Genomic DNA, 25,106 nt, shown 5'->3' with positions numbered 1-25,106 from the left:
AGCAAGGGTCAGCCTTGGTTCATTTTCTGTACTCTAACTAGTTAGGCCCCGTCCATCCCCCCGTCTGACCGGAGTGACCCCCAATCCCAAGGAGAGATTATCGGGGTAGGAAAGCTGGGGCCCCGACTATCGCTCAGACATCGTTACTCGGCGCCGCCCCGCACATTCTGGTGCTCTTCGCATTCAGTTCTCCTTCCACTCCATCTTTCATTTCATTTCACCCAAAGTTCCTCGTTCGAAAACAAACACAGAAAGCCCCTCTACCTTGGATGTATGCGTGATTGACATGGAATCGTTCCCTCCCAACGGGGCAGCCGCAGGCTCAGGTTCTGTGTCGAGCATTGCATGCTACTCGTGCCGTCGGCGAAAGGTCAAGTGTACACGCGAAATCCCCCACTGCGGGATTTGTCTGCAAACAAATCAATCCTGCGAGTATCCTCCAACTACAACTCGGCCAGGACCAAAAATTGGAAGCACTCAACAGGCACGAAAGCGCAAACACAGTTCAATTGTTGAGGATCCGCGGGAGCAAGAGTCTGCGACGGACAGGATCCGTGGTGGCCAGGCTCATCCGCCGGAGCAGTCCAGACGGCCCCGGGAGAATCAGGACCAGCAGCCAACTCTCCAACCGACACCACCATTAGAACACCAGCAGACGCGACTACAAGCGCAACCGCAACCGCATTCGCAACCGCCAGCGCACCCGAATCCTCCTTCACCGGTGCATCATGCGTCCTCCCGGCATCAAGAGCCTCAGCATCGTCGCACATCTATACAGTCACACATCCAGCCTCCTCCCCTCCCAGCCGCGCCACTTCCTGTCCCGCAATCATCAGCAGTGCCATTTTCTACCGCAATCTATCAAGCTTCATCGCCGTCGACTTCAATTTCAAGCTCGATGTCTAGGCGTTCGCGTGATATTCAGTCACTCTCATTTATCATGCACCCTACCCACGAGCGACTAGACGAGGAGCCTTTGGCAGACTCCAGAGTCGTAGTGGATGAAGCCCTAAGCGGACAATCGAATCTGGAGTCAGCTTGCCACGCGCTCGGTCTAGCGCTAGATGATTTGCAGACCCTGTAAGTTCCTATTTTTCTCGAAACCAAGCCATCGAAAGAATTCTAAATTGAAGTGCCTAGGGTCGACGAGTTTTTCGACACCTTTCCATCTTTCCAGCTCTTCCACCGCCCCACATTCTGGGACAAGCTACAACAGCTGCAGAGCAAGAACGAGTTAAATGCTCTTGTAGCCGCAGTGCTCATCTTCGCTTTCAAGGATCAGGAGGCCAGTCATGACCCTTCTGTGGCAGCCGCAGCGGCCCGAATCAACCCCGATTCGACCAAAGACTTGTCTCAGCACTTCGGCAATTTGGCTGAGCAATTTGCTGAACAGGCCATGCATGAACATGCAGAACAGGGAGTGCCATTGTCACTTCTTCAGGCCATGATCTTAATCAACCATTGGCTGCTGATCAGGTCAGTGCGGGGCAAGTCATGGCGCTATTTGGGCATTTGTATCCGCTGCGCCTATGAAATGAATCTTCATGCCGTCGACAAAGGTACACAGCCACACAGCCAGATCGAGGATGTCGATCAATGGCGCGAAGACGAAGAAAAGCGACGAGCATGGTGGGCAATATGGGAAATGGACGTCTTTGCAAGCGTAGTGCGTCGCTGTCCCACCGGCATTGATTGGTCTTACAACGAAACATTCCTCCCGGCCCCAGACAAGAACTGGTTTATGGATGCGCCGCAGGAAAGCTGCTGCCTCGACCCGAACATAGTTGATCGATGGAAAAAATTGAGATCGTCGGGGAACAAGTCGTACAAAGCGTGGTTCCTGGTTGTCAACTCAATCGTCAAGGATGCGCAGAATGTGACGCAACAGGACGACAACCAGCTCCACATGGTGAAATCTGGAGAGAAGTATCGGCACAACAAATACTCTGATCCTGCGCAGATCCAACTAGAACAGAATCGTCGGCTACGAGATGCCCGAGAAGGCTATAACAAGGTCAGCACCCTACACAACGTGCTTCAATGTGTAGTCGAAATGATGCCGGCGGAGCTTCGATACCAGAACCAATTTCTCAATTTCTCCCCCCGGGATTCCGAGTCCCCTGCCACCTCGACACGCCTCCTGCACCAAGAGATATACACCATGCATATGGTGGTGCAGTTGGCTAGGCTGATGATCTACAAGTATTTTATCTTTCGAGGCCAAATGAGCTGGATCCACCTGGAGACGGAAGTCGCCAAATTCAAAGAACACGCCGAGAGCGGACTTGCGCCGCAGAGGCAATTTGGCAGCACTGCTCCAAACAATGCTTCGAGACAATCCTTTGTGCTGTATCTTCAGGCGTCTCAGAGTGTAGTCAACATCATCCAACGAACCCAGAGAGACCATTACAAATTTGTCAACCCCTTTCTGGCGAATACAATATGGCTGGCGACTGCGGTCCAGATTCTGAAGCGTGAATTGTTACAAGCCGACACCTCTGAAAAAGGATTGACCGCATCCAACGCCGAATTGCTCCGTGTGACGTATCTCCAGTTCGAAAGTTACTGGGGCATCTCAAACATGCTCGAGAGAAACTTGTCTGCACTAGAGGTTGAGCTGAACAATATCGGGGACAGTTCACGCAGGACAAAGTCCATAGAGAGAGACCTGACGGCATCACCGCGGCCATCTGTCCCATCCTCGTTGAATCACGGACGAGATGTGTCGTATAGCGGTGACCTGCACCAGTGGCGTGAACACCCTGGGATGGGTGCCAATCAACCTCTTCCTTCTCAAGCACCACCAGTCTCAAACCAAGGGATCTCTTCACAGACGCTGACGCCGCCTACATCTGCTGGAGACAACGCACCTGACCAGGCTGAAGCTACCCAGGGGGTACAGCGGAAGAGCAACAATAACAACAATAACAACACCGCCGCCCCGACCGTCCCACAGCGCTTCCCGATTCCCGCAGAAAACAGTCAGTCCAACTTGTTTGGATCGAGAAATCCAGACCAGAATGTTGGGGGCCAGATCTCGAACGCAACTTTCACAACAGATCGCCAATCACCAAATTATTATAACCAAGACCCCTTCCTGACAGGGTTCCAGAATGACCCCATCATGTCGAACTCGCCAGCCTTTTTCAACTCGTTCTTGGCTCTTTGCGACACCGCTGGGCCATTCACAGCCGGAGCGGGGGATTTGTCTGGCACTCTCGACAGCATGCTGTCGGGACCCTTTGTCTGATTCTCTTTGCATTTTTTGAACATGTGACTCCAAGCATGACACTCGTTCTTCGAGCTTCTAGTTCGCAAAACCTGGCTCTATGGTCGAGGAAGGCGATCGAGCGCAGCCGAACCTGTTGATGGAGAGTCTCTTAATAATGGGGACGTCAGGGGTACTGCTCACGTGACATAACTACATCAAATGTAGTTAAATCACGTGATGAACTGGTCAAGTCCACGGTGATTGTTGAAAGAGACTCATCATCCTCCAAGAGGGTTTCGGGGGCTGCCAGAGTGGTCGAGATTAGGCTCATCAGTCCATCCTATTTAACCCCTAAATATCGCCTATTTCTGCTTGTTACATTGTAACCGGAGTAGACAGGGAAAGCACCAGGTGCACGGGGCTGTCGTCAATCAGGTGGAATGAGTCGAGAGGAGAGATTCACTTGCGGGATTCCCCTTCTCATCGCCCTGCAACGTTTGTCTTGCCTCACCAATTTCGTGGCACGTCTCTCGGTGCATGCTCTCGATAGAGTGGGGGGTTGGGGGGGTGGGGGGGGGACAGGATGCAGGGCTCCTCAGGAACATCTCCACCGCGCGCGCCGAGAAAGTCGCTGTGCCGTGCACTGTGATGTGCGCTGAACTTGAAACCTGTGAAGGATGCTGGGAACTTGACCGGTATTGACGCGTCTCTGTACCACCATGTGCGCAAATTGAGAACCCCGATACCGTGCGGTACACTGTCGTCCGTGTACCTGCTCGAAAGAAGAAACAATCTCTCGACCCCTTTTGCCCCCCAGTCTCAACACACCCGCTTGGCTCCATGGCCGCCGCAAAATGGAACCCCTTCCAGAGACTGTTGCACACGGTCTAGCTCATCACAACATGACGGACACGCTCTACAGCCCACAGACTATTGAGCCCGGGTGGGAGTCAAAAGTTTGGCGACCACCGAAAGGACAACGGACACTTGAACCGGGCGCGTCAACTCGGCCTTGTCGTATCTGAACCCATAAGCTTCTGTGAGCGATCTACCGCACAAGATTAGTATAATGGTGCGTCTCTGTAGTCTGTTGTTTTCTTATTAGTACGAGCAGGTGACGGTGACAGCTCTTGATATCAGAGCTATATTAGTTGGTGCGTTTAGACTGGGGTGATTTACAAGTCTTTTAAAGTACAAGTCTCCACTATATATTTTTTGCCCCTTGCAAAATTCCGTCAATCGCGTTTGCGGAGTACAAGTGCAACATTAAGAGCCACCAGAATATCAGCGTTACTAGTTGTGCACACCTAGTTGTAGTGAAATATCGAGAAATTGTCGATTGTACTGTGAGACACTGTATTCACCTTATCTTTTATATGCTTGAATGAAGTGCCAAGATCAACTTTTGGTATAGAATAGCATCGAGTTAATTGATGGTTGCTCAACATTTCACTACAACCGGGTGTGCACAACCAGCAACACTAACACAGATAGATAGAGAATTGCATTCTGAGCACCCCTAGACAAAGATCTCATGGTACGGAGTGGTGGTTGTTGAAAACTCTCGCTTGGCCATTTAGAAGCATTGAGTGTGTTGCCCTTTCCAAAATTCTCCGATTTACTGATTTCTGCAACACACCAACACTATAAAATAAGTCGTGCGAGATAAACCCTCTCGGTGAAACATAGTGCTCTTATATGCTAAGTAGGTCGTAGCCTTTTATGAAATGGTTTACTGATCTTTTAACTTCTTCTCTATCACCAATTAATCACTATTACAGCATGATCAGGTCATCGATGTCTTCCAGGACTCATAACTCAGGACGGGGGAGATTCTTTACTCCGTCTTGACCCTCTTTGCAACGTCGCAGCGTCCTCGCACTTCCTTGTCCCGGCCAACTTCGGTCTTGGTGGTGAAGGCGACGCGCTTCTTCTGGCCGCGACCCTTCGGTGCCATGGGAACTGGAGAAGCACCAGCAGCACCAGCAGCGAGAAGTGGAGTAGTGTCAGCAGCACCAGCAACAGTATCGATAGTCGTATTCGTCTTCGTAGCTGAACCAGCAATTGAGTCGACGGGAGAAGGAAGACCACCGGCCACTGAGCCTCCGACATTGACATTGACGTATCCAGCATCGTTATCGGCATCCCTCTCATTCTCATTCTCCTGCTTGACCACCGACACATCCCTCGCCCTCGAACCTTCGTCTTTGACAGGTGACTTTGTTGTACCTTTGGGACCTCCACTACCGCCACTAGTGCTGGAAGAATTCGCCGAGACAATAATATTGAGGCGGTTTCTCTTTCTGATGCTTTTCAGACGCGACTCGATAGACCTGGCTTTGGCGCCTGTCTTGTCCGCCAATGGAGTGACGTTGAACTAGTGCGGAAACTACTCGTTAGCGTATGGAACATGCCATCTCCCACAATTCAGGTACAGTCAGGACGAAAGTCCGGATGAAGGAAATCGATGGTTAAGAGGAGCGTCATGGCGCGTGGAGAGCATTGTATATCTATCTGTCGACTGAAGAGGGGGTACGAGGCGATTCCTATAAACATGCAAAGAGTAAATACGTAGTACATACCGTGATGGCCTGGGGGTTCTGTTGCAGGAACTCGACGAGGTACAGCGCGTCTTTGACATTGGGGCCTGAGATGGGCGCGGTGGATGCCATGGCTGCGGTTCACCCGTGGCGGAGAGCTCACTCCAGAGGTCACAGTGGCGGCGATGACAGAGAGGTACTCGGTACTGGAGAAAGACCGTGACTTAACGTGCCGAGATTGATACCGAGACAGGATGATGAAGACGGAGAACAAGAGGAAGACAAGAAAGTTTGGTGAGAGTGGGCGAACTCGGTGGGTGGTGGTTAGCGTCTGGAAATGTCACTGAAGAGATATACGCCTCGTCAGCATTCATCGCGTCTTCACCGTATTTTTGTTTCTTCGCTGATATCGGAACAACAGAGGCCGTTTCTCGTCCAGACAAGACGAAACCGGTGAGGCACTGAATGTAGGCTGCAGAGGCCAGGGGACAGAGGAGGGTGGACGGTGCATCGAGCAACCGAAACGACCATCACGACGAAGGGACAAAGGAGGCCTCTTCCATTCAGACCTCGTCAATCCAGACCCTGGTCTTGTACGTGTCCCTCTCCCCCTCCCTTCGTGAGGTCCGCTCTCGCTTCCCTCCCCTGGTATCTGGTGCTCGGTGAGGTATGGTGTGTGAGTTGGCAATCAAGCCACAATTCAGCGATTCACACACTACTACCGTGACAGAGGTCGACAACGCACGTCGTACTCCGTACACCACGGCCACATAATGCGGCTGGCGAAAAACAGAATCAGATGCAGGGCTTCAATGGATAGGGAGCCTTGGAGCCTGAGGCATCGGGGATCCCGTTGAGTTTGTAGACTGTTCAACAAATTCCAGTGAGTCACCGATAGCCTCGATCGACGATTCCATTCGTACACAGGACGCTGATGGCGCAAGTACGCTGCAGACTCAGCGTCCGGAGGTACTGCAGGTAGGACCTCCGCAGATAAAGAACACCTTGAGGGAGCTATACCGGTGGCTATGCCGCATCAGGTCCACTACCCCGGATCCACCAGCACCAATGGACTGTGGCTGCGACTGTGATCAAGTCGAGGTTTGATACTCCATAGTGACGCCCTGAATCATAAGCGCCCCGGACGAGGTCCGGCCGCCGTGAGGCGTTCTCTAGTAGCGGAGGCGGTGTACAGGTTCCATCCAATCCAAGAAGGAGATAGTGAGTATCACACAATTCCCGCCTCGCCCCTACTCGAAATGTGGTGCTTTTCTTTCAGGGGTACGAAGTACGGAACATGAATCCGCGGGTGGCAAATTGGCAACAGACTACAACAAACAACAGGTCCGAGTTGTTCGCTCCGAATCGGTCAGGCTTCTCTGCCCTAGTTCGAGGTGACCGTGATCCGTTGAGGCAAGGCGCACAGGAAGACAGACAGCAAAGAAATAGACGCCCCCCGGACGCCCCAAGCACGCCCTGATGTGTCAGCACGGCGGCAGCAACGACAAATTTATCACTGACCGATATTGTCACTGCGGAAGAAAGCAAGATACTTCGGATCAGCTAGTTTCAGACGGGATCAGGCTGAGGATGGCGTTGGGGCTTCTTCTTTGGCGGAACGTGTGCTACATCCCCCCGTGTACTATTTACCGAGACTAACGAGCAGGGGGGGTTGAGGGGAGTAACTTCCAAGACGCAAGAGGACAGAATGGTAAGACCTAAACCGACATAAATCCTGCTTTAGGTAGGATTCTAGAAACCGGGGGCAAGCGTGTCGTGTCTCGTTGCCGTTGGACTGGACCACAGTATGTGACTCTGGAGTTTGAGTAGAAAATATTAGGATGCAGTAGGATGACCGGGGGGATCCATGTTTGTAATCTCCTTTAGCTTGCCTCGAGGCCATTCACGGAGTGCGTTCATACAGTAAAAGCTCGACTTGGTCCAATTCGCTCACGCTAATGCAAAACCAGACTACGCCAGCTCGAAGTTTGCCCGGGACACCGTCCTATTGTTAAAATGGACGACGACAAATCTCTGGCCCTCCAGGACGTCCTGTACGTGCACTTATACGAGGTTTGGAAATTCCGGAGGTTGGGCCACCCAGCCAGCACCCCGGCATCAGGCAGAGACACGTCCAGCACACCAAACTTGTCACTGTACGTACGGACGACGAGCAAGGGTACACCTACACCCACACTTGCGCTGCATCTGCACCTACACCTACACCTTACACCGTACTCCGTACGTTCCCCGTACGCGCCGAGTCAAGGAGCAAACAAGAGGCAAAGAGAAAAAAGAAACTCAACCTGGGTACAGTACGGATGTTGAACTCACTTCCGCTCGACAAATCAAACAACCCCCGTACACCTCGACGGGGTCCTCACCGAGTCATCATGCTCTGTGTGCTCGATAGTCGCCACGTCGCTACGGACCATGGATAACGTACGGACACACGGGTACTTGTCTTCCCTGCAAAGTCCTTTTCCATGCATGGTCTTATCACTCTCGCCGCACTTTTAGTCCAAAGCCATCGGCCTCTAACAGCTCTTTCGCCAGGGACACACCGCTTTTCCTTTGGGTTTTCCTGTCTGTTTTTGGCACCATAGTAGGAGTAGGGAGAAGGGTATCGCTACTCGCCCTCACACTCACCCTCCCGCACCACCCCATCCCCTCGTTCTCTTCCTCCCCCTTCTCCGATTAGTCATGCTTCAGCACGAGAAACCATTGTTGACACCCCGGGCATTGTCCTCTTCCGCAGGCATGTTCACTGGTATGAAAAATTGCTCGTGCATGTTGTACGGCTGCTGCTGCTCGAACATATTCCCGGGAGTCATGGTCATCACCTTCGCGGCCATGTCTTCTTCCCTGATGCCCGAAGTGAAGCTGCCACTGGAATTCGAAAACGGAACACCATCCAGAGCCTCCCGTTTCGTCTTCCTTGCACGCTTTGACGGTGGTGTCGGTTTCTTAGGCTCTTCTTCTTCTTCGCTGCCGTCGCTGTCGGATACCTTTCGCTTGGTTGGTGTCGAAGGCGTCGAAGACGATGTCGATGTAGACGTCGGCGATGATGACGGCGGTTGGCCGCCGTCGGGCAGCTTGGCGAATTCATTTCGGAGTTTGTAGTATTTTTGACTACGGCGTAAAAGTCAGCAATTTTCCCCAATTTCCCAATTTCACCCTCTGAACACATAGATAGCTCGGGTGCAGTGCAAGTCTTGGAGCCAGACCTTACGGCGGAGGGAGTCAAGCCTCCGCCCAGAAGTTGAGAGACCTTTGTCCAAGTGTCGGCGGATGGCTTCAGGTTAGCCGACGCAATGGCAACAAGAAGCATACGGCGCTCCCGCTCCGGGGTCCATTGGTAAGGCATTCTGGCAGTGAGTTTTGTGTGGAAGCTGCAAAGCAGGGCCAAAGTCTTGAGATGGTCTGCGAGAAATGGAGGAATGGGGAAGAGGAACAATAGATGAGAAAGTTCGTGGGAAGAAAATCGAGCCAAGAAGGTTCAGTTATAGGTAGATAATAATGCGAGAAGGGTGACAAGAGCGATAGAAGAGGGGGGTGTCTCACCGACACGCTTCCGCAGAGAATTGTGGACCCATGCTCTGGGCTATGTGCTGCCATTTGAATGTGTTTTTCTGGTCAATGATGCACAGGAGGAGCTTTCGCTCGTTCAAGCCGGTCCAAGGGCTGGGCATTACGCCTGAGTCCACCAGACGGTCAAGGAACAGGTAGTCTGAAAGTGTAGTCTGGAATGAGAGGGCCAAGTTCGCAATTGCTGATCTGTCCAAAGGCCGGACTGCCCGGTATTTGTAGGCCATGGGCGACCACAGTAGCATGGTCGGCACTCGGACAGTATGTATGTGGGGCGACGAGCGTGGCGCTTCAAGAAAACATGCACATGAAAACGATATTTAGTGCCGGAGAGCGAGCCTTTCCCAGTACCCTGTTCGAGGAAGCAAGCGTTCAGACCCAATCGAGGCACTCCGATTTGACTCACCGGTCGACAAAATTGCACATTGCATATCGTATCTAGCAAGGGGTAAATGACAACCGTCTTGTGTACCGACGACAGGATTGGTCTGCTGATCCGGTTCACACTTTGTCCTCGGATTGTCTCTGTGACCTGCTCGGTGAGCTCTCTCTCGCTTGGGCCGTGTGAAGTATAAAAAGGGCATGAGCAGTCCCGCTGAGACGTGTCATCCTGAACGGTAGAAAACATTCTCATACCTTTTGCATAATCTTCGAACGTCACACTTGATAAGAATCACACTCCATACATACCTTGCCCCCATCCAATAGCCATGTCGAGCATCGAGGTCAAAGATTCCGACATTGCGGTCCTCATTGCTGCTATTCAGAGCTCGATTGGGCCAATCCAGGTAATGATACGTGACTAATCCCATTTGATGAGGTTGTTAGCAGCCTGACGGGGTGTTCTAGGTTGATGCCGAAAAGGTCGCAAAGCAACTTGGCATGAGCCTGTCCAGCATCCCTCCCAAGTTCACGGCGATTCGCAAACGCTACAACATCGACATCAAGGTCGTCAACTCTGGCGCTCTCCAGAAGAAAAAACCGAATAGCCCCAAAAAAAGACAGTCTGGCGCTGGTGACCACGAGGTCAGACGCCTCAAGTCTGAGGCTCAAGATGTCGGCCAGAGCCAGCACGGTGGTTTGCTTCTGGAGCAATACGCACAGCCAAATTTCCACCAGGGCCAAATGTGACCGCCAGTCTCAGTCACTGAGGATGACTTGTCTTCGCCGGCGGGAGCCTCAGTGGAGGGATCACCTAATGGATTCTGGACTAATTTGGTTTCATCTTCAGCCAATCTTGGTTCAGAGGATGCAGTCTGGTCTGCGGACAGAGTTGGCTTGACTTCGGTTGCGTCTGACATGATTGCGGGTAGACAGTCGATGGCACTGACTGATTCGGAGATGGTCGAGAGAAGAATCTGGACGCAGGCCTGATGGGGAAGAGAGAAGCAGTAGGCTGTTGAGACTGTTGTCAGTCGAAATCAAAGAATTCAGACGAATGGTGTAATTGAAGTGTTATTTGTTGGCTGGACCCCGCCTTTGTAAATGTTTCCACGGCGAGCGCTGACCGGGGGAAGAGTGATCAGATTGTGTGTAATGATGGTGTGTGCTTTCGCGCTCTGTCGATTGCTAGCTATGCTTGTTTCGTTGTGCCATGGGTTTCAGCAAGGAACACCTGACTGTGTCGGAGGACTTCGGGATATGGAGACCAGGGAATGGCAGGGATAAGATGAATTCGAAGTACTGATGCAACGAAAATCATTCCTTCAATCATAGAACATGCATCATCAGAGTCTTCAGGCGTGACATACGTTTCTTTGTGTCTCGTCGCTTGCCAGATTGAGATGGAGCGATCTGTGATCCGAGCGCACTACGCTGATGCCGCGCTCCATGTCAGGACTGAACATGAAAGATCCTGGGTGCGATAGCCTGCAATTCCGTGATCTGTGAGGCGTCTGGATCTAGACGTTCACTGTAGAAGTTAGACTTGAAGCGGGAACAAGCAAGAATTGATGAGCAGGTCGTTCAAGGTGATGCCCGCGGTAACATCAAGGGGCAAAACAAAGACGTTCGAATTTGGTGGCTGCAAACATCGGCAAAACATCGGAACAAATCCCTCGACTCGGACTCTGAGGCTGCGGACATTTTGTTAGAGAATGAACTTCGGCTCGAGAACAACTTTCACGCCTGGGACGATGTGTCTCTTTGTCTCAGTGTGACTTCAGGAACCGCGCTGATATGGAGCTATTTGCTGACTTGTCCGCTGCGTCGGTACACGGTCCCAGTCCTTCAAACCACCCGCCGTCATGAGCAAGACGGCGAAACTCCCCTCCTCCCCCGTGAACACCTTGAGTTCGCACACGGGGCCCATAAATGCCATCGCCTTCTCCTCTCAAACCGGAACGTACATCCTGACCGGGTCGTCTGATCGACAGATTCATCTTTCGCGAACCGAGCCCGCGGACCCCGACAAGCCCTCCGCAGGGCCGATCCAGAAATATGTCGCGCACGGGTATCCCATTCTGGACATCACGGTATCCCAAGACAATCAGACCTTTGCCAGCGTCGGTGGAGACCGCAGCGTCTTCCTCTGGGACGTGGCGAGCGGTGCAGAGGGAACTACCAGACGGTTCGGAAGTAACACCAATCAAGGGCACAGCAGTCGGATAAACTGTGTCGCATTTGCCGGAGACAGCGACAGTGTGATTGCGAGCGGAAGCGACGATACCTCGGTTCGGCTGTGGGACGTCAAGAGCCGGGATGCGAAGCCCCTGATGATTCTCGAGGAGGCGAAAGACGGCATATCTAGCATCGTGGTGCCCGGGAATGGATACGAATTGGTCGCGGGCAGTGTGGACGGGAGAGTCAGGAGTTACGATATCAGAATGGGCAGGGTGACGGCCGACGTGATGCCTGGGCCGGTGACGAGCCTGGACATATCGAGGGATGCAAAGACTATCCTTGTCGGCTGTCTCGACGGGCGGATCAGGATGATGGACCGCGCGGACGGGACCTGTCTGAGAGCGTTCCCGGCGCCCGAGGACGATGCTGAAGGGTACAAAAACACCAGTCTACGGCTCAAGAGCTGCCTTGCGATCAACGAGAGTCTCGTGCTTAGTGGGAGTGAAGGCGATGGCAATGTGAGAGGATGGGATGTGCTTTCTGGAAGGAGCGTGGGAACGGTGAGGGTCAGTCCTTCAGGCAAAGTCGTCAGCGTGGTCAAGTGGAGAGAGGGCAGTCAAGCCCAGGGCAGGCAGGGTGTATGGGCTGGAGGAAGCGCTGACGGACTTGTCAAGGTCTATAGCACTGGTTGATGGTGGATGCGACCTGGATATCCAAACCACTATATCCAGGCATTGTCATTGTAGATAGTTGAGATTTCAGCGGCATGAGTCTATCCGCTCAAGATTTTGTGGGCGCAATACGATGAACAAGACATGTCCAACGAGATTCCCATTCTGCCAGACCATTTTTCCCTATCCATGCAAATTTTCATGTTCCCACCCAATGCAGACCCCGTTGCTGGTCAAAAGGGAACTTTTGATGTCCTTCATTCGTGATGCTGAATTTCGTAACAATCATGCTGTGGCCTCGGCGACCTTCTCCATACCATACTTCAATGCATCAATGGCTTTGTCGAGATGACTAGCCCTCACAATCACGGTTCCAGCCCTGACTGTACTAAGAAAGGATATCTCCACCGGCATATGCGGATCCTGACCCGACGCAGACACTGGACTGAAATCAGGCTGCTCCTGCTCATCGGCACTTCCTTGTGCTAAGCGTCCAGCCACTCCACACACAATACCCGTAGCATCAAGCGGTAGATCGCGGAGATCAAGCGTAATAGGTATCAGTGCATCATCCTCGGACTTTGCTCCGAGGAGCGACTGTCCCAGGCGTTCGAGAAGTCGTTGTTCCATCAGTACTGAAATAGGTTCACCAGCTGTAATTGTCAACGAAAGAAACTTCGCCCCGAAACTTAGGTCGGGGGCAAGAGCAGCCCCGGAAGAAAGGTTGGCGCCATTGTTCAGGGGTCGGGCTTTACGAGTATCGTCGGCCACAGGCACCGTGGCAATCAGAACTTGCAAAAGGTCATTTCGAAGCTGTGCATCCCGTTCATGGTCGAACTCCCGACTGCCTGCACAACTGACAAGACGAACTTGGCTGTCAACAAGCGGGCTGATGTTGTTTTTCCTGAGTTTTGTAAACGTGCGTATTTGCAGTTCCGGTATGTCTTTGGCTGGCGGCGTCGTCGGCGCAGAGATGTCATGAAGTGACGGAGAATAAAGCGGATGACCACTCTGGCCCACGGTTGGTGACGTGGGAGAAAGTTGGGAGACGAATGCGTCAACGCTCTGCGAGAAAACAAATCCGCGTTGCTGCAAAGCTTTTGTTACAGTTTTCCGAGATCGCAGGGGGACAAGTATGTAATCCGAAAAATAAGTTGTGATAAAGAAAATGCTTCTAAGAAGGGATCAGTTCGGTTTTGGGGCGGTGTGTTGAAGAAGAAATAGCACTCACATGCCCGCCATAGCCAAAGGAGACGTCAGTTCCAGCACCCTTTGACCGGCATCAAGGCCCTGACCATCGACTTGAATCGCCACATAGTCCTCCGAGCTGATTTGTATCTCTGTTCTCGAATCCTTACCGCTGCTATTGGCGGCGTACAATTGATTCAGGACCTGTGCAACAGGCGCCACGTAAGTCTCGGCTAGGTATCGAGAACATATAATAGAGCATTCCACTGGTGTTATGGACACGTTCAAAAAGTCATGTCGATTGGTCCACGAGATTTTGGCAGCATCCTCGTCGTGATCCTCTCCAAAGAGAAGCCGGAGTATCGGCTGCAGGCAGAAAGAGTACAATTCAATGGGAATGTGGACGAGTGCAAGTTGTGGTTCCTATTGAGCAGTCCAGTCAGCTTCAGTCGCATATGACTAACCTGAATCTCCAAGCCTTCGTCCAGAGAGCTTCACGAAGTCCAGAGGCATTCAACGTTCTCAAACGTACCAGAAAGGATATCTGCGCCGATATAAGATTCATAGAATCTGCCATTGCTTTTCCAAGGTCCGTCGGTGTCTTGCTTTTGGAACGAAAGCGAGCTAATCCAGGAACTCAAGTATTCCGAAAACCTAGTGGGGACAGAAACTTTGGGCTCTATAAGAGCTCTAATTTGCGGAGCAAGAGAACTTGAGCTGCAGGTAAAGCTGCAAATGATTCTGTGCTTTTCTGATGGAAAACTCAGCCCTCACTCCCTGAATGCTCCACGGATCAAGAATGCTATTTCGCATGCGCCGGTGGTCGGTAGAACGTTAGGCTGATGGGCTTCATGACTGACTATGATGATAAAGACAGAGATGACTTCCCAATACCGTAAAGATAGATGTGGCGCGACAAACAACGGAATCTGCAAAAAGGCAGGTCAGGTGGAAGAGTGCAACCCTTGCTCAGCAACAAAAAAGTTGCGATGGCCTTGATGTGGAGCGGGCCACAGTCCGAAAATAACTGTGATTGGCAGCTTGCGGAATGGATCATGGAGTTTTAGCTCGCGAGATAAGGGGAGGCAGAGATATGAGGTGAGAAAACTAGAAATCAGAATTGGGGCTCCTGTTCCTACTTGTCTGGCCTGCAAGACACATACGAGGAGACTTTCGGCTGTCACACAGATTTGATGTACTGTACGGCAGGATAGGTCTCGTCTTCAGCACAAAGCACGGAGCAAGTGGCACGTCGAGCGCGAGTGATCCCGGGATTCCGTGTCCTCGTATAGCATGCTTCTCGGCTCGAGTGCTAACTTGCACAAAGCAGCTTGATGTCATCCTGCTGCCCTGGCCTGCATCTTGACCATGGAATCGCGTACAAATGTGGTGTAGGGTCAGATGAGAGCATCCTGATTGCCTAGCTACTTCTTGCAACGGCCAATGTAGGTTAAAGCGATCACAGAATGGAGTCACGCACCTGAGAAGGCCGAGGCACTTCACAGCGTGATTCGAGTGGACTTTAGCCAAAGTAATGCAGCACAACGCAAAACGTGTTGCATTTTGGTAGCGTGGGGGTCTTTGTGGGCGTGGTACGAGACGAATCTGACGTGGTTTTGGACAAGCCTGAAGGAAGTAGGAACACAGGAACACAACCCATGGTGAAATTTGTCGAATCATGGAACACAATGGCCCGGTAGGAAGAGGGGTTGATGCAGCAGACGCGGGAAAGGCAGGACGGCAACGGTCGGCGGTGGTGTTGACTTGTGACGGGCAAGTCTGAGGTGGGATGTGGTGTGTTAGACGCCAGTTATAGCGCTAATTCTGTTTAGGTTTAGTCCCACCTGCCCTTCCATGACGTGCACCAGATGCCAAGCCACTAGAGCACTACTCCTGATCCTCCTCCGCTCCCCAGACTCGTGAGGCTGTTCTCTGGACTCTCAGAGCTGACAACTGTTGTATTGGGTAGCAAAGCTTGTGCATTACATAACGTGGTCTTGAGCTGCGAATGGAACGATAGTCGGACATGCATCTTTATTTTCTTTTGATTCATTCCTCCCAAGAATTCTGTGCTAGCTTCGGGAGTGACAGGATAATTCACCTGTCTGCCCGCTAAAGTGAACAGACGACAGCTGTGCTTCCATCCTTATGCACTTCTTATAGGATACACTGGTGCGAGTTGGTGGGGGGGTACTGCCTCCTGCAAACTGCGGTTAGACATCTGCCAAGCTTCATTTGCACGACATGCAAGCTGCTCATAAGCGCGGTTTGTCTAATCCATATTTACCGGGTCATGGGGAGTCGGAGTGCAGTCAATCCATGGCCATATCCCACCCTCGCAAGGTTCTCAGAACCAAATAGCTATCCAGTTCCATCGTTAAGCTACCGCTTGTCCGTACTTCTGCCACTCATACAGTATTGCATGATTAGAGAAACCCCACAAGTACTATTGGCTGTCCAGGAATCGCCTCAAGAAGGGCCTCTTCCTCCACGAACTGGACCTCCGCGACCACCTCTGCCCCGGCCGCGGGGTGCGTTGGAGTGATTCAGACTCGGTGGCGGCGGCACATTATGGTGTGATTTGGGCCTGAATGCAGGGTTGTTCTGAATCACACCAGCTTGAGGATCACCTCGATCGACCTGATTGTAGCCACCTCGGGTGGTATGATTACCACGACCACCTCGGACACCATTTGATGCTGCTCCACGATTACCATTGGCAGGGCTTCCGGAGAGACTTCGAATTGGCATGTGTGTTCCATTCGACTGACCACGTCCAGCAGTTCCATTCATCTTACCACGACCGTTGACTTGTCCACCAACAGCTCCGCGCCACGACCCGCGTAATGCTGGGGGTGTTTGAGCAGGACGCAATTGACCTTGCCCATTGATGCCTGGCTGCCCATAGCCAGTAACTGTGAGTGGTGACTGTGTTGTATTCGTCTGTCGATTCGCACTGGCCTTTGAAGAGGCCAAAACTTGACGGTTGCTGAGGTTCAGAACTGACCAAGTAGGCACAGTGGATCCACGAAATGGTGAACAACGGTCTCCCAATGATGTACCGCTCATGAAGGACACATCAAACACAACATCCAGCCAAGTCTCTCTGGTTGTTTGAGTAAGTCCAACAACGGTGCCTTGGGATGCGATTGGGACTTTTCCGGAGTCAGCCACATAGATGACTCTGTCTCCGAGAGAGTATCTCTGGCTTCCTAAACGCCATTGAGCGTCAGATGGCTTCAGAAGACCATGTCGAGGAACTCCTCCAATGACCTTATTCTGGGGAGGTGGTTCAGTGCGAAGCATTTCATCGGCTGCTGCTTCAATTCTCTTGACAACCTCCGAATCCAGCTGCTCGGCTTCTAGAGGAACTTTCTCGAAGCTTTTTGACTCAATCTCCTTTAGCCAAGCCTGAATCTCCTTGACCTTGGCTTTGGCCTCCTTTTCATCACCCGGAAAGTACGCAGTAGGGGGTAGCATGTCGCCTTGTGGGTTGTTGTTGATGCCTGCAATGAATTGAGGAAACTTAATCATGTATTGTTGGATCAACTCGATGGCTTTCTGACTGAATTCCCAGCCACTCTGGCCCTTTCGTGAATAGCCCAACACCTTGAGCTTCTTGGCCTCAAACTTGAGGTTCAGCCCAAGGTTGACCCTCTGATCGTCAACCATGACGGAATATGAGGAAGTGATCTTGGCTAGTGCCAGTGCGTTCAAATTCAGACTCCGGGCAACTTGAAATGATGGCGTGTAGGGTGACAATCTCTCTGCCTGACGAGCGATTTCGCGTCCGAATTCATGTTGTCGACCACTAGAAAGTGCAATAAGACATTTTGCTTTACCGTTTTCATGCCCGACCACACTCAGGGGCCTTCCATATGCATAATCGCCAAGGAAGAAAGCATTGGTTCCATCTGGAAATTCTTCTTCAATCGGAAGTGCCGCTTTCTCAATGAATCGAACATCCTCGCTGATGACACTCGGAACAACGAGCTGCGTAGCATGAATGGTCTCCATGCCAGGAAGTTCGGCAAATTCCTTGACGGTAGAACCGTCGTCGAGTTTCTTCAGTCCTTTGAGCATCTCGACATGGACGAGCGTCTCGACATCGCCAGTTAGCATGCCAAGTCTCTTACTGTACCATTTCTCAATGCGCTCTGCTTTCTTGTGAAACTGGTCGATTTCACTTCCAGTGTGCTCGACAGTTTGTACCTGTGATTTACCTCCTTCGGCCATCGTGTAATCAAACAGCTCGTCAGAGATCTTGACAATCTTGGCTTCCTGTAAGAATGGGTATCCAACATGTACGCGTTGATTGAGCAGCTGTTTGGCATACTCGGTGTTGCTTCGTGATTCAGTGTCTGATAACGTTATTACCATACTTTCGTTACGACTGTCCTGTTGGAAAACGTTGACGCCATGGAATCCAAGTGACCCAGTAAATGGCAGCGTCTTCAGGCTGGGAAAGCCTGCCAGAGCAGCTGCGCCCAGTTTCACTCCATCGACTAGGCCGACATGAGGTTCGAGACCCTCCATAGTGGGGAGTTCAAACTCATTTTGTATGCAGTGACAATGAGGGAGGTCCGGAAAGATGCCAACCAATGAAGAGGGATAGGTGTAGTCGACTTCAGGTGAGTAGACAAACTTGAGGCTGACCCCAAAATCATTGCGGAGTCGTTCATCTTCAGAAAGAAGGTGGTCCTTGGTAGCCATTGCGTCTAGGAGTCTTTTTTCATCAATGAAAGGGATTTTCACCACGGCTTCCCACTCCATTTTCTTGCCGTTCATATCCAGATCAAAATCTCGGGGATAGAAATCGATAATCGGCGAATCTTTGGAGGTCATCAACTCATGGTAGATCTCGGGGACGATCTTTTTGCTTCGATCAGGTAAAACCCCCATCAGTTGCTGGAAGGGGCGGAATGGTTGGCCTAGCTGGAAATTCATGTTCGCACCAAGGCCGTTCTTGACATCGGATATCATCGGAGCGTAATGATACTGATAAAACCATGGCCATGAAGCAACACCCCGATAGTAGTAATACAGCACCCACTGGAGACCCTGGACATAGTTTTCCGTAAGTTGGCGCAGATTCTTTTCGTCATCCAAGCCCCACCCGAACTTCTCTTTGTAATATTTGTTCTTCCATTCGTAGAACTTCTCATCATACTTCTTCTTCAAGTCTTGCTGAGCTTGTTCATTCGTGACCTCTTCGACTTTGGCCTTTTCATATCGCTTTAGGATTCTGGTAATGGCCATTTGCGATTCTTCTTCCTCGGAATCTTCGTCTTGCGATTGGGGAAACTCCACTTGTATAAATCTGTTTCCTTCCTCGTCCTCTTTGGTAGACCACTGAAGGTTCAGGTCTACTGCCAGTTGCTGTACAAAACTGCGATCTCGTGCAGGGAGAGTGGAGGATAGTTTAAGCGGTTGTCTCGTGGCCAGGTCCTTGTTACCAGGTGCAATAAACCACTTTTTGATATCCGCAAAGAGCTGTTTCTGCTCAGGCGAAACCCTGACAGGCCCTCGTGATGCTTTGGCAGGCTCCTCGAGCGCAGCATCTTTCCGCTTAGCATCGACCCATTTCGCATCGGAATACTCTGCCTCGAAGAATCGGTGCTCAACTTCGGACAATTCGTCCAGAAGCACCGACAATCTTTGCAGATTAATCACTCCATGCTCGTTGATGTAGCCACCGAGCCCCGGCAAAATCTGCTTGTACTTCTGAAACATCAGCGCGAGAGCACCTTCATTGATATGTAGGTTCGGGAGATTAGGTAAGAAGTCGTTTCCAACGAAAAAAGCCATTAGAATGAAGTCGTCAATGATTCTTTCCATGTCGAATGGGAAATCGAGAGCACCTTCTTGTTCTAGTTCTTGAAACTCGAGCTCGAGGTACTCTCTCACAATGCACAGATGCATGAGGTAGAAATTCTGATGTTCCAGTTCTTTAGATTTCTTTGAAGTTTGCCTCCCAAAAGTAACTTCTTCTCGGAGCAGACAGAAATGAGGATCATGGCTGAGCAGACCCAACATGATTAGGTCAGCATCCAGTCCATACAGACAGTGACGCACGTTCGGGTCGTAGCCGGGTTGAGCTTTGGCTTGTCGGATGTATTCCATAATTTTATGTTCACCTTCACCTGGAACCTCATGGCCAGAAAGAACAACCTCAACGCCCTGCCAGTCGACATCTTCAGACACTTTCTTGTTGATGAAATATTTCAACTGCTTTGTAAGTTTGGCCATGAAGTCAGTACCAGGAGTGATACAATTGCTGTCGAATGGATCCTCTTTTGGCATTTCCAAGCCGTCTTTGATAGCCTTGTCTCGAGCCTTCTCGTTGTCGAGTGCAGTACGGAATCGACGAGCACGCTGCTGGTTCATTTTGGCTCTGGGTGCTACCCCATCAATCGCCATGAAGAACAGTTTTTTGGGCTTAATCTTGCCAAAGAGGTGCTCAATGTAGTTGAAGATAGCAATGAACATTTTGTCCTCGGTCATCCGAAAAGATGGCGAGTCGGAATCTTTGTGGGTGCAATTATGAATGATACCATTCATATCCAAGTAGAGACAATCGAATTCGGGAATACGGTTCTCAGCGATCAATTGCGAAATCGCAGGGTAGCGCTCACTGAGCCATCTGAAGAATTTGGGAACACCCATTGTGGCGGTGGGTGAAGGCCAAAAGAAAGATGTTGGTGTTCGGGAGTAAAGGGAGTGATTTTGATAGGATCTTAGCAACGATACATGCGGTTGAAGGCGGAAGGAACAAATACCACTGACACCGCAGTTGAGAATCGGCGCTTTCGTGGATCGTGGTGTCGTCGATGATGGCGACTTTGACATCTGACGATGACCCTGGCTGGAATCGTGATGCCAAGAATCTCGGTAGACTTGCCCAACATGGCAGTGGCACTTTAGACCAGGCCGGAGCTAAACCTCTTTCATCACGCGTTAGCAAGTGGGAGCGCGTTTACTCTGCGTGCCGATAGTACTTCGCAAAAGACCTTACTCGTTCGCTGGTAGATTTCTAGACCCCAGAGATATCAGCGCACACCGAATCTTGTCCTTAATCACTCGACTTGTTTGCCGACCTTTTCTTCGCTCGCACGCCTTTTCTACATAATGGCAGACGACGAGGAAAACCGTGAGTGAGAGATTCCTACGGCGCCTGCGCATGCTAATGTAGCCTTAGTGAGCGAAGAGCTCAACAACGAAGATGCGGAAACTGAGCAGAAGATCATCAACGAAGAATACAAAACATGGAAGAAGAACGCACCATTTCTTTATGATATGATTCTCAGTACGGCCCTGGATTGGCCAACACTGACCACGCAATGGATGCCAGATGTCCACGAGTAAGAAGCCTGCAATACATTTTGGAATTGAGACTGACATATGCAGTGTGCCTGGAACCAACTACCTCAAACACCGTCTTCTTATTGGCACTCACACCTCCCCGGGCCTGCCCAATTACCTAGAGATTGCCCAGGTTCAATTACCCAAGCCGAAGAAACCAGATGTAAAAGACTACAATGAAGAGACTGGGGAGATTGGAGGCTATGGTGGAGGACCTGCTGGCAAGAACCAGCTGGAAGTCAAGTTCAACATCATTCAGAAAATTGACCACCCGGGCGAAGTCAACAAAGCTCGATACCAGCCTCAGAACCCGAACCTCATTGCGACCATGTGTACGGATGGACGAGTAATGGTATGGGACAAGAGTAAATTGTCAGGTCGCCCTTCAGGGACGCCGACACCGACAATTGAGCTTCATGGACATGAACGGGAGGGATACGGCCTCAGTTGGGACCCCCGTCAAGCTGGCCAGCTAGCCACCGCCAGCGAAGACTCCACGGTCAGATTATGGGATATCACACAAGCATCGAAAGCCAACAATGTGTTGAAGGAGTCGCGGAAGTATACACACCACAACAGTATCGTCAACGACGTGCAATACCACCCCAACCTTGGCAACATGGTGGGCACGGTGTCGGACGATATGACGATGCAGATCCTCGATTTGAGACAGTCTGACACCACCAGGTCAGCCTTGAAGTGCGATAATGCACACCGGGATGCCATCAACGCCATTGCCTTCAATTTGGCGGTTGACCAGCTTGTTGCCACAGGCAGTGCCGACAAGACGATTGCAATTTGGGACCTGCGGAATATTAATCACAAGCTACATGTCCTCGAAGGTCATAATGATAGCGTCACGACGCTCGAGTGGCACCCGTTCGAAGAGTCGGTGATTGCGTCTAGCAGCTATGACCGAAGGATCATGTTCTGGGATCTGGCCCGAGTTGGCGAGGAGCAAACCCCAGAAGACAGCGAGGATGGGCCGCCGGAATTGTTGTTTATGCATGGAGGACACACCAACCGAATCAGTGACTTCTCGTGGAACAAAAACAGTCCATGGGTAGTTTGCAGTGCCGCCGATGATAACCTGATCCAGGTATGGAAAGTTGCAGAGGCTATCGTAGGGCCTGACGACGAGGACGTTCCGATGAACGAACTGGAGGGTTAGAAATTCAGACGAGATTTCGGGACATGTCTGCCCTTCGCTCCCAACCCTTGGCCTACTGCGGTGCGGCTCCTTTCAGAGGCGAGAGCAACGATGTCTTGGCCGGGTACCTGTGACATTTAACAATAGGGATTTGACGACTTAAAAGCTGGCGTTAGTGAGAAGGTATCACCGAGTTTCCCGCTGTGATTTCATCATGATTTTGGTGCTCGGAGCTGTAGGATGTCCCGGTCATCCAAAAAGTGATCAGGCTGCTGGGTGAGATTCGATACTGGCTCATAACTACCTAGGTATCCGTATTGACGACAGCAATGAAGCTCTATATCATGTAACTCGCGTACTCCCTCGCAAAGGACGACCTCATCGGATCATACTGGGTGCAACGCCCGCTGTTCGCCCCGAGCAGAGTGTCAACGCAGCCTCTATGCCACGCGAATTTGTGAATTGTCCGTATGCCAGAGATGATTTTGCGGCTCAAACGATACTGTAATATGCCTTATACAATACATTAATCTGCCGAACTTTAGGCGGGGTTTCTCGCTAAAGGTTCCGGCGTCAGCCCTACAAGGTTCGGGTTGAATAATCTGCCGCTTTTTATCCCGTCGGAAAATCTCGTATTCGTATTCTTAGTTACTGACTTGGTTACTAGCGGGTGTTACGCTTCGTCGCATCAATTCTCTTTATCCAGGCGCCAGCAATTGCTTACACTTGTCCAAATCATCCTCCTAATATCGCATCTGAAGTTGTTTACCTCAGCAATTCTACTGCGCTTCTCTTTCAAGACGATTTTCCGGGTCCAGAAGCCCTCGATCCCGCTGAGCGGACTTCGCTTTCGCGTCGGCGACAGACCCATGCTGTTACCCTAGTACATCAATTTACATCGGCATGGTCGGCGTTCCGCGGAGCAAGGGATGTAGGATTTGTGTTCAGCGTCGCGTCAAGTGCGACCTGACACGCCCGAAGTGCAAGAACTGCGTCAAAGGCAACCGTCCATGTCCCGGCTATGACACAGACTTGAGGATTCAGGACGAGGGCACCAAATTACGCAAACGTTTCGGCCAGAAGCATCCGCACGAGAGCAAAAGCGATGTCGAGAGTTCATCGCCTGCCACGAGTAGCCACAGTCAGTCCTCAGGCTCGTCCCCGGAAGAATCAGTGGAATTAGCGTCCCGCTATGACACACCTGAACGCGATCCGTCTTTATATCGTGTCGACGTCCTGCTCCCTTCGCGCAATGCGTTCATCTCGCCGTTCGAGAGTCAATTCCGTCCCGATGCCGACCTGTTCAGTCTCAGAAGTACTGTGCCTAATCTGACAGCTCAACCAAGGGACGTAGGCATCAATCTTGGTGTTCCCTTTGAAATGACTCTCAATCATTCACTGTGTTCCCCCAACCTGGCTCAAGAACAGCTTCTCGGCACTTTTTTCTCCGCTATTACTCCTTCAGGATCAGCAATAATTTTCCCCCAACAATTACAGAGCCATGTGCGTTGGCTCTCTCAGCTCCCCAACTTGTTCGGCTGCAAACTGCTAGATAACGCGGTGCGGGCAGTCTCTCTGGTCCACCTGAGTCGCATGCATCAGCTGGAGTCCTTGGAACAAGAGTCTCGACGTTTCTACGGGAGGTCTCTACGACTGCTCAATGACGCGCTTTCGGACAATGCGCAAGGGATGTCTACGGAGACACTGTCTGCAACTATCCTATTGTCCTTCTACGAGATGTTTGCATCGGACTCCAATCAAGCCTGGATACGACACGCAGGCGGTGCGTCGACTTTGATGCGCATCCGTGGGCCGTCCAAGCATCGATCGGGGCTCGACCGCGACGTTTATCTGGCCTACCGCCATACAATCTATATTGAAGCATTCGAGCGGGACGAGCCTTGTTTTCTGAGTGAGCCAAGTTGGGTGGAATTAGCGAAGCAAGTCCACGAGGATCTACGCCACAGTGGCACCATGCAGCACGAGCGCATGGAACTTTTCGACTTGGCCGAAGAATTTTACCTGGAGAACATATTCATCCCAGCGACATGTCATGACGCCATGAAAAGCTCTAAAATGGGGCAGATTTTGTCTCCTAACGGGTATCAAGAATACCAAAGGTCTATCCTCGACCGTTGTCGAAGTCACCGGGCAAAGCTCAAATCAATTAACCTACGCTTCGCAGCTGCCCTGAAACGGATTGGACTGGAAGCCACCGTTCTTCAGACTCGCGACCCGGTGTTTCCCGTACAATATATGTATGTCAACGTCTTCATTAGCTCGAGTTATGTGGGCTATTATACCATAATGATCATCTTGAATCTGATCCTGAAGGAAATGGAGTCTGCAGAAGGCCCCGGCCAGACTGGTATTTATGTCATGGAGAACAAGGAATTCGTCAGAGAGATCTGTCGAACCACTTCCTACATGCTGAAGTCGTCTTTCCTCGGACCCTTTTTTATAATTTTTGCCCTGCGTCTTTCTCTGATGGTTCTCGAACCAGGAGTGGAAAGGGATTGGGTAATGAGAAAACTCCGCGAGATTGGAAGTACGCACATGAAAATGGCCGCCGACATATCGGTGTTGAAGCAGGACAGGGAAGGGGAAGAGTTGACGCAGATTGATCCCCGAGATTTCGACATCGATTGGAATGATGTGGGGATCAACCTTGAAGACTGTCATCTCGAGGACCTTGAGCAACCACAAGATTACCAGTCAATGGAGACTTCGCACACGAGTTTCTCCTGAGACTTTCCTTGATGAAGCTGGTGCCTGTCTGGCTTGTCGAGAAGAATGGGGTCACGTGATAGCCACGGACGAAATTTCTTAGGGGA

At 51.2% G+C, this 25,106-nt stretch overlaps 9 protein-coding genes across 9 annotated transcripts; 5 read left to right on the top strand and 4 right to left on the bottom strand.

Annotated features, from left to right (window-relative positions):
- Positions 1-940: 940 nt before the first annotated feature.
- PV08_08940 (uncharacterized protein) lies at positions 941-3,250 on the top strand (the record flags this gene model as incomplete). Its single annotated transcript, XM_016383262.1, has 2 exons — positions 941-1,080; positions 1,141-3,250. The coding sequence occupies 2 exons, from the start codon at positions 941-943 to the stop codon at positions 3,248-3,250; spliced, it is 2,250 nt and encodes a 749-aa protein (XP_016233965.1).
- A 1,798-nt stretch (positions 3,251-5,048) lies between these two features.
- Positions 5,049-5,883, bottom strand: PV08_08939 (uncharacterized protein; the record flags this gene model as incomplete). The annotated part of the gene is made up of 2 exons (XM_016383261.1): positions 5,049-5,588; positions 5,794-5,883. The coding sequence occupies 2 exons, from the start codon at positions 5,881-5,883 to the stop codon at positions 5,049-5,051; spliced, it is 630 nt and encodes a 209-aa protein (XP_016233964.1).
- A 2,576-nt stretch (positions 5,884-8,459) lies between these two features.
- Positions 8,460-9,584, bottom strand: PV08_08938 (uncharacterized protein; the record flags this gene model as incomplete). Its single annotated transcript, XM_016383260.1, has 3 exons — positions 8,460-8,883; positions 8,979-9,143; positions 9,316-9,584. The coding sequence occupies 3 exons, from the start codon at positions 9,582-9,584 to the stop codon at positions 8,460-8,462; spliced, it is 858 nt and encodes a 285-aa protein (XP_016233963.1).
- A 465-nt stretch (positions 9,585-10,049) lies between these two features.
- Positions 10,050-10,470, top strand: PV08_08937 (uncharacterized protein; the record flags this gene model as incomplete). Its single annotated transcript, XM_016383259.1, has 2 exons — positions 10,050-10,127; positions 10,189-10,470. The coding sequence occupies 2 exons, from the start codon at positions 10,050-10,052 to the stop codon at positions 10,468-10,470; spliced, it is 360 nt and encodes a 119-aa protein (XP_016233962.1).
- Positions 10,471-11,585: 1,115 nt separating this feature from the next.
- PV08_08936 (uncharacterized protein) lies at positions 11,586-12,593 on the top strand (the record flags this gene model as incomplete). The annotated part of the gene is made up of 1 exon (XM_016383258.1): positions 11,586-12,593. The coding sequence occupies one exon, from the start codon at positions 11,586-11,588 to the stop codon at positions 12,591-12,593; it is 1,008 nt and encodes a 335-aa protein (XP_016233961.1).
- Positions 12,594-12,857: 264 nt separating this feature from the next.
- PV08_08935 (uncharacterized protein) lies at positions 12,858-14,337 on the bottom strand (the record flags this gene model as incomplete). Its single annotated transcript, XM_016383257.1, has 3 exons — positions 12,858-13,746; positions 13,804-14,183; positions 14,293-14,337. 3 exons carry the CDS (start codon positions 14,335-14,337, stop codon positions 12,858-12,860), a joined length of 1,314 nt encoding a protein of 437 aa, XP_016233960.1.
- A 1,892-nt stretch (positions 14,338-16,229) lies between these two features.
- Positions 16,230-20,426, bottom strand: PV08_08934 (uncharacterized protein; the record flags this gene model as incomplete). The annotated part of the gene is made up of 1 exon (XM_016383256.1): positions 16,230-20,426. One exon carries the CDS (start codon positions 20,424-20,426, stop codon positions 16,230-16,232), a length of 4,197 nt encoding a protein of 1,398 aa, XP_016233959.1.
- Positions 20,427-20,888: 462 nt separating this feature from the next.
- On the top strand, positions 20,889-22,293 carry PV08_08933 (uncharacterized protein; the record flags this gene model as incomplete). The annotated part of the gene is made up of 3 exons (XM_016383255.1): positions 20,889-20,910; positions 20,959-21,121; positions 21,168-22,293. 3 exons carry the CDS (start codon positions 20,889-20,891, stop codon positions 22,291-22,293), a joined length of 1,311 nt encoding a protein of 436 aa, XP_016233958.1.
- An 882-nt stretch (positions 22,294-23,175) lies between these two features.
- Positions 23,176-25,020, top strand: PV08_08932 (uncharacterized protein; the record flags this gene model as incomplete). The annotated part of the gene is made up of 1 exon (XM_016383254.1): positions 23,176-25,020. One exon carries the CDS (start codon positions 23,176-23,178, stop codon positions 25,018-25,020), a length of 1,845 nt encoding a protein of 614 aa, XP_016233957.1.
- Positions 25,021-25,106: the final 86 nt, after the last annotated feature.

The sequence above is a fragment of the Exophiala spinifera genome, assembly GCF_000836115.1.
Source record: "Exophiala spinifera strain CBS 89968 unplaced genomic scaffold supercont1.6, whole genome shotgun sequence".
Classification (NCBI taxonomy): Eukaryota; Fungi; Ascomycota; class Eurotiomycetes; order Chaetothyriales; family Herpotrichiellaceae; genus Exophiala; species Exophiala spinifera.
This window is presented reverse-complemented; position numbering and strand designations above follow the sequence as displayed.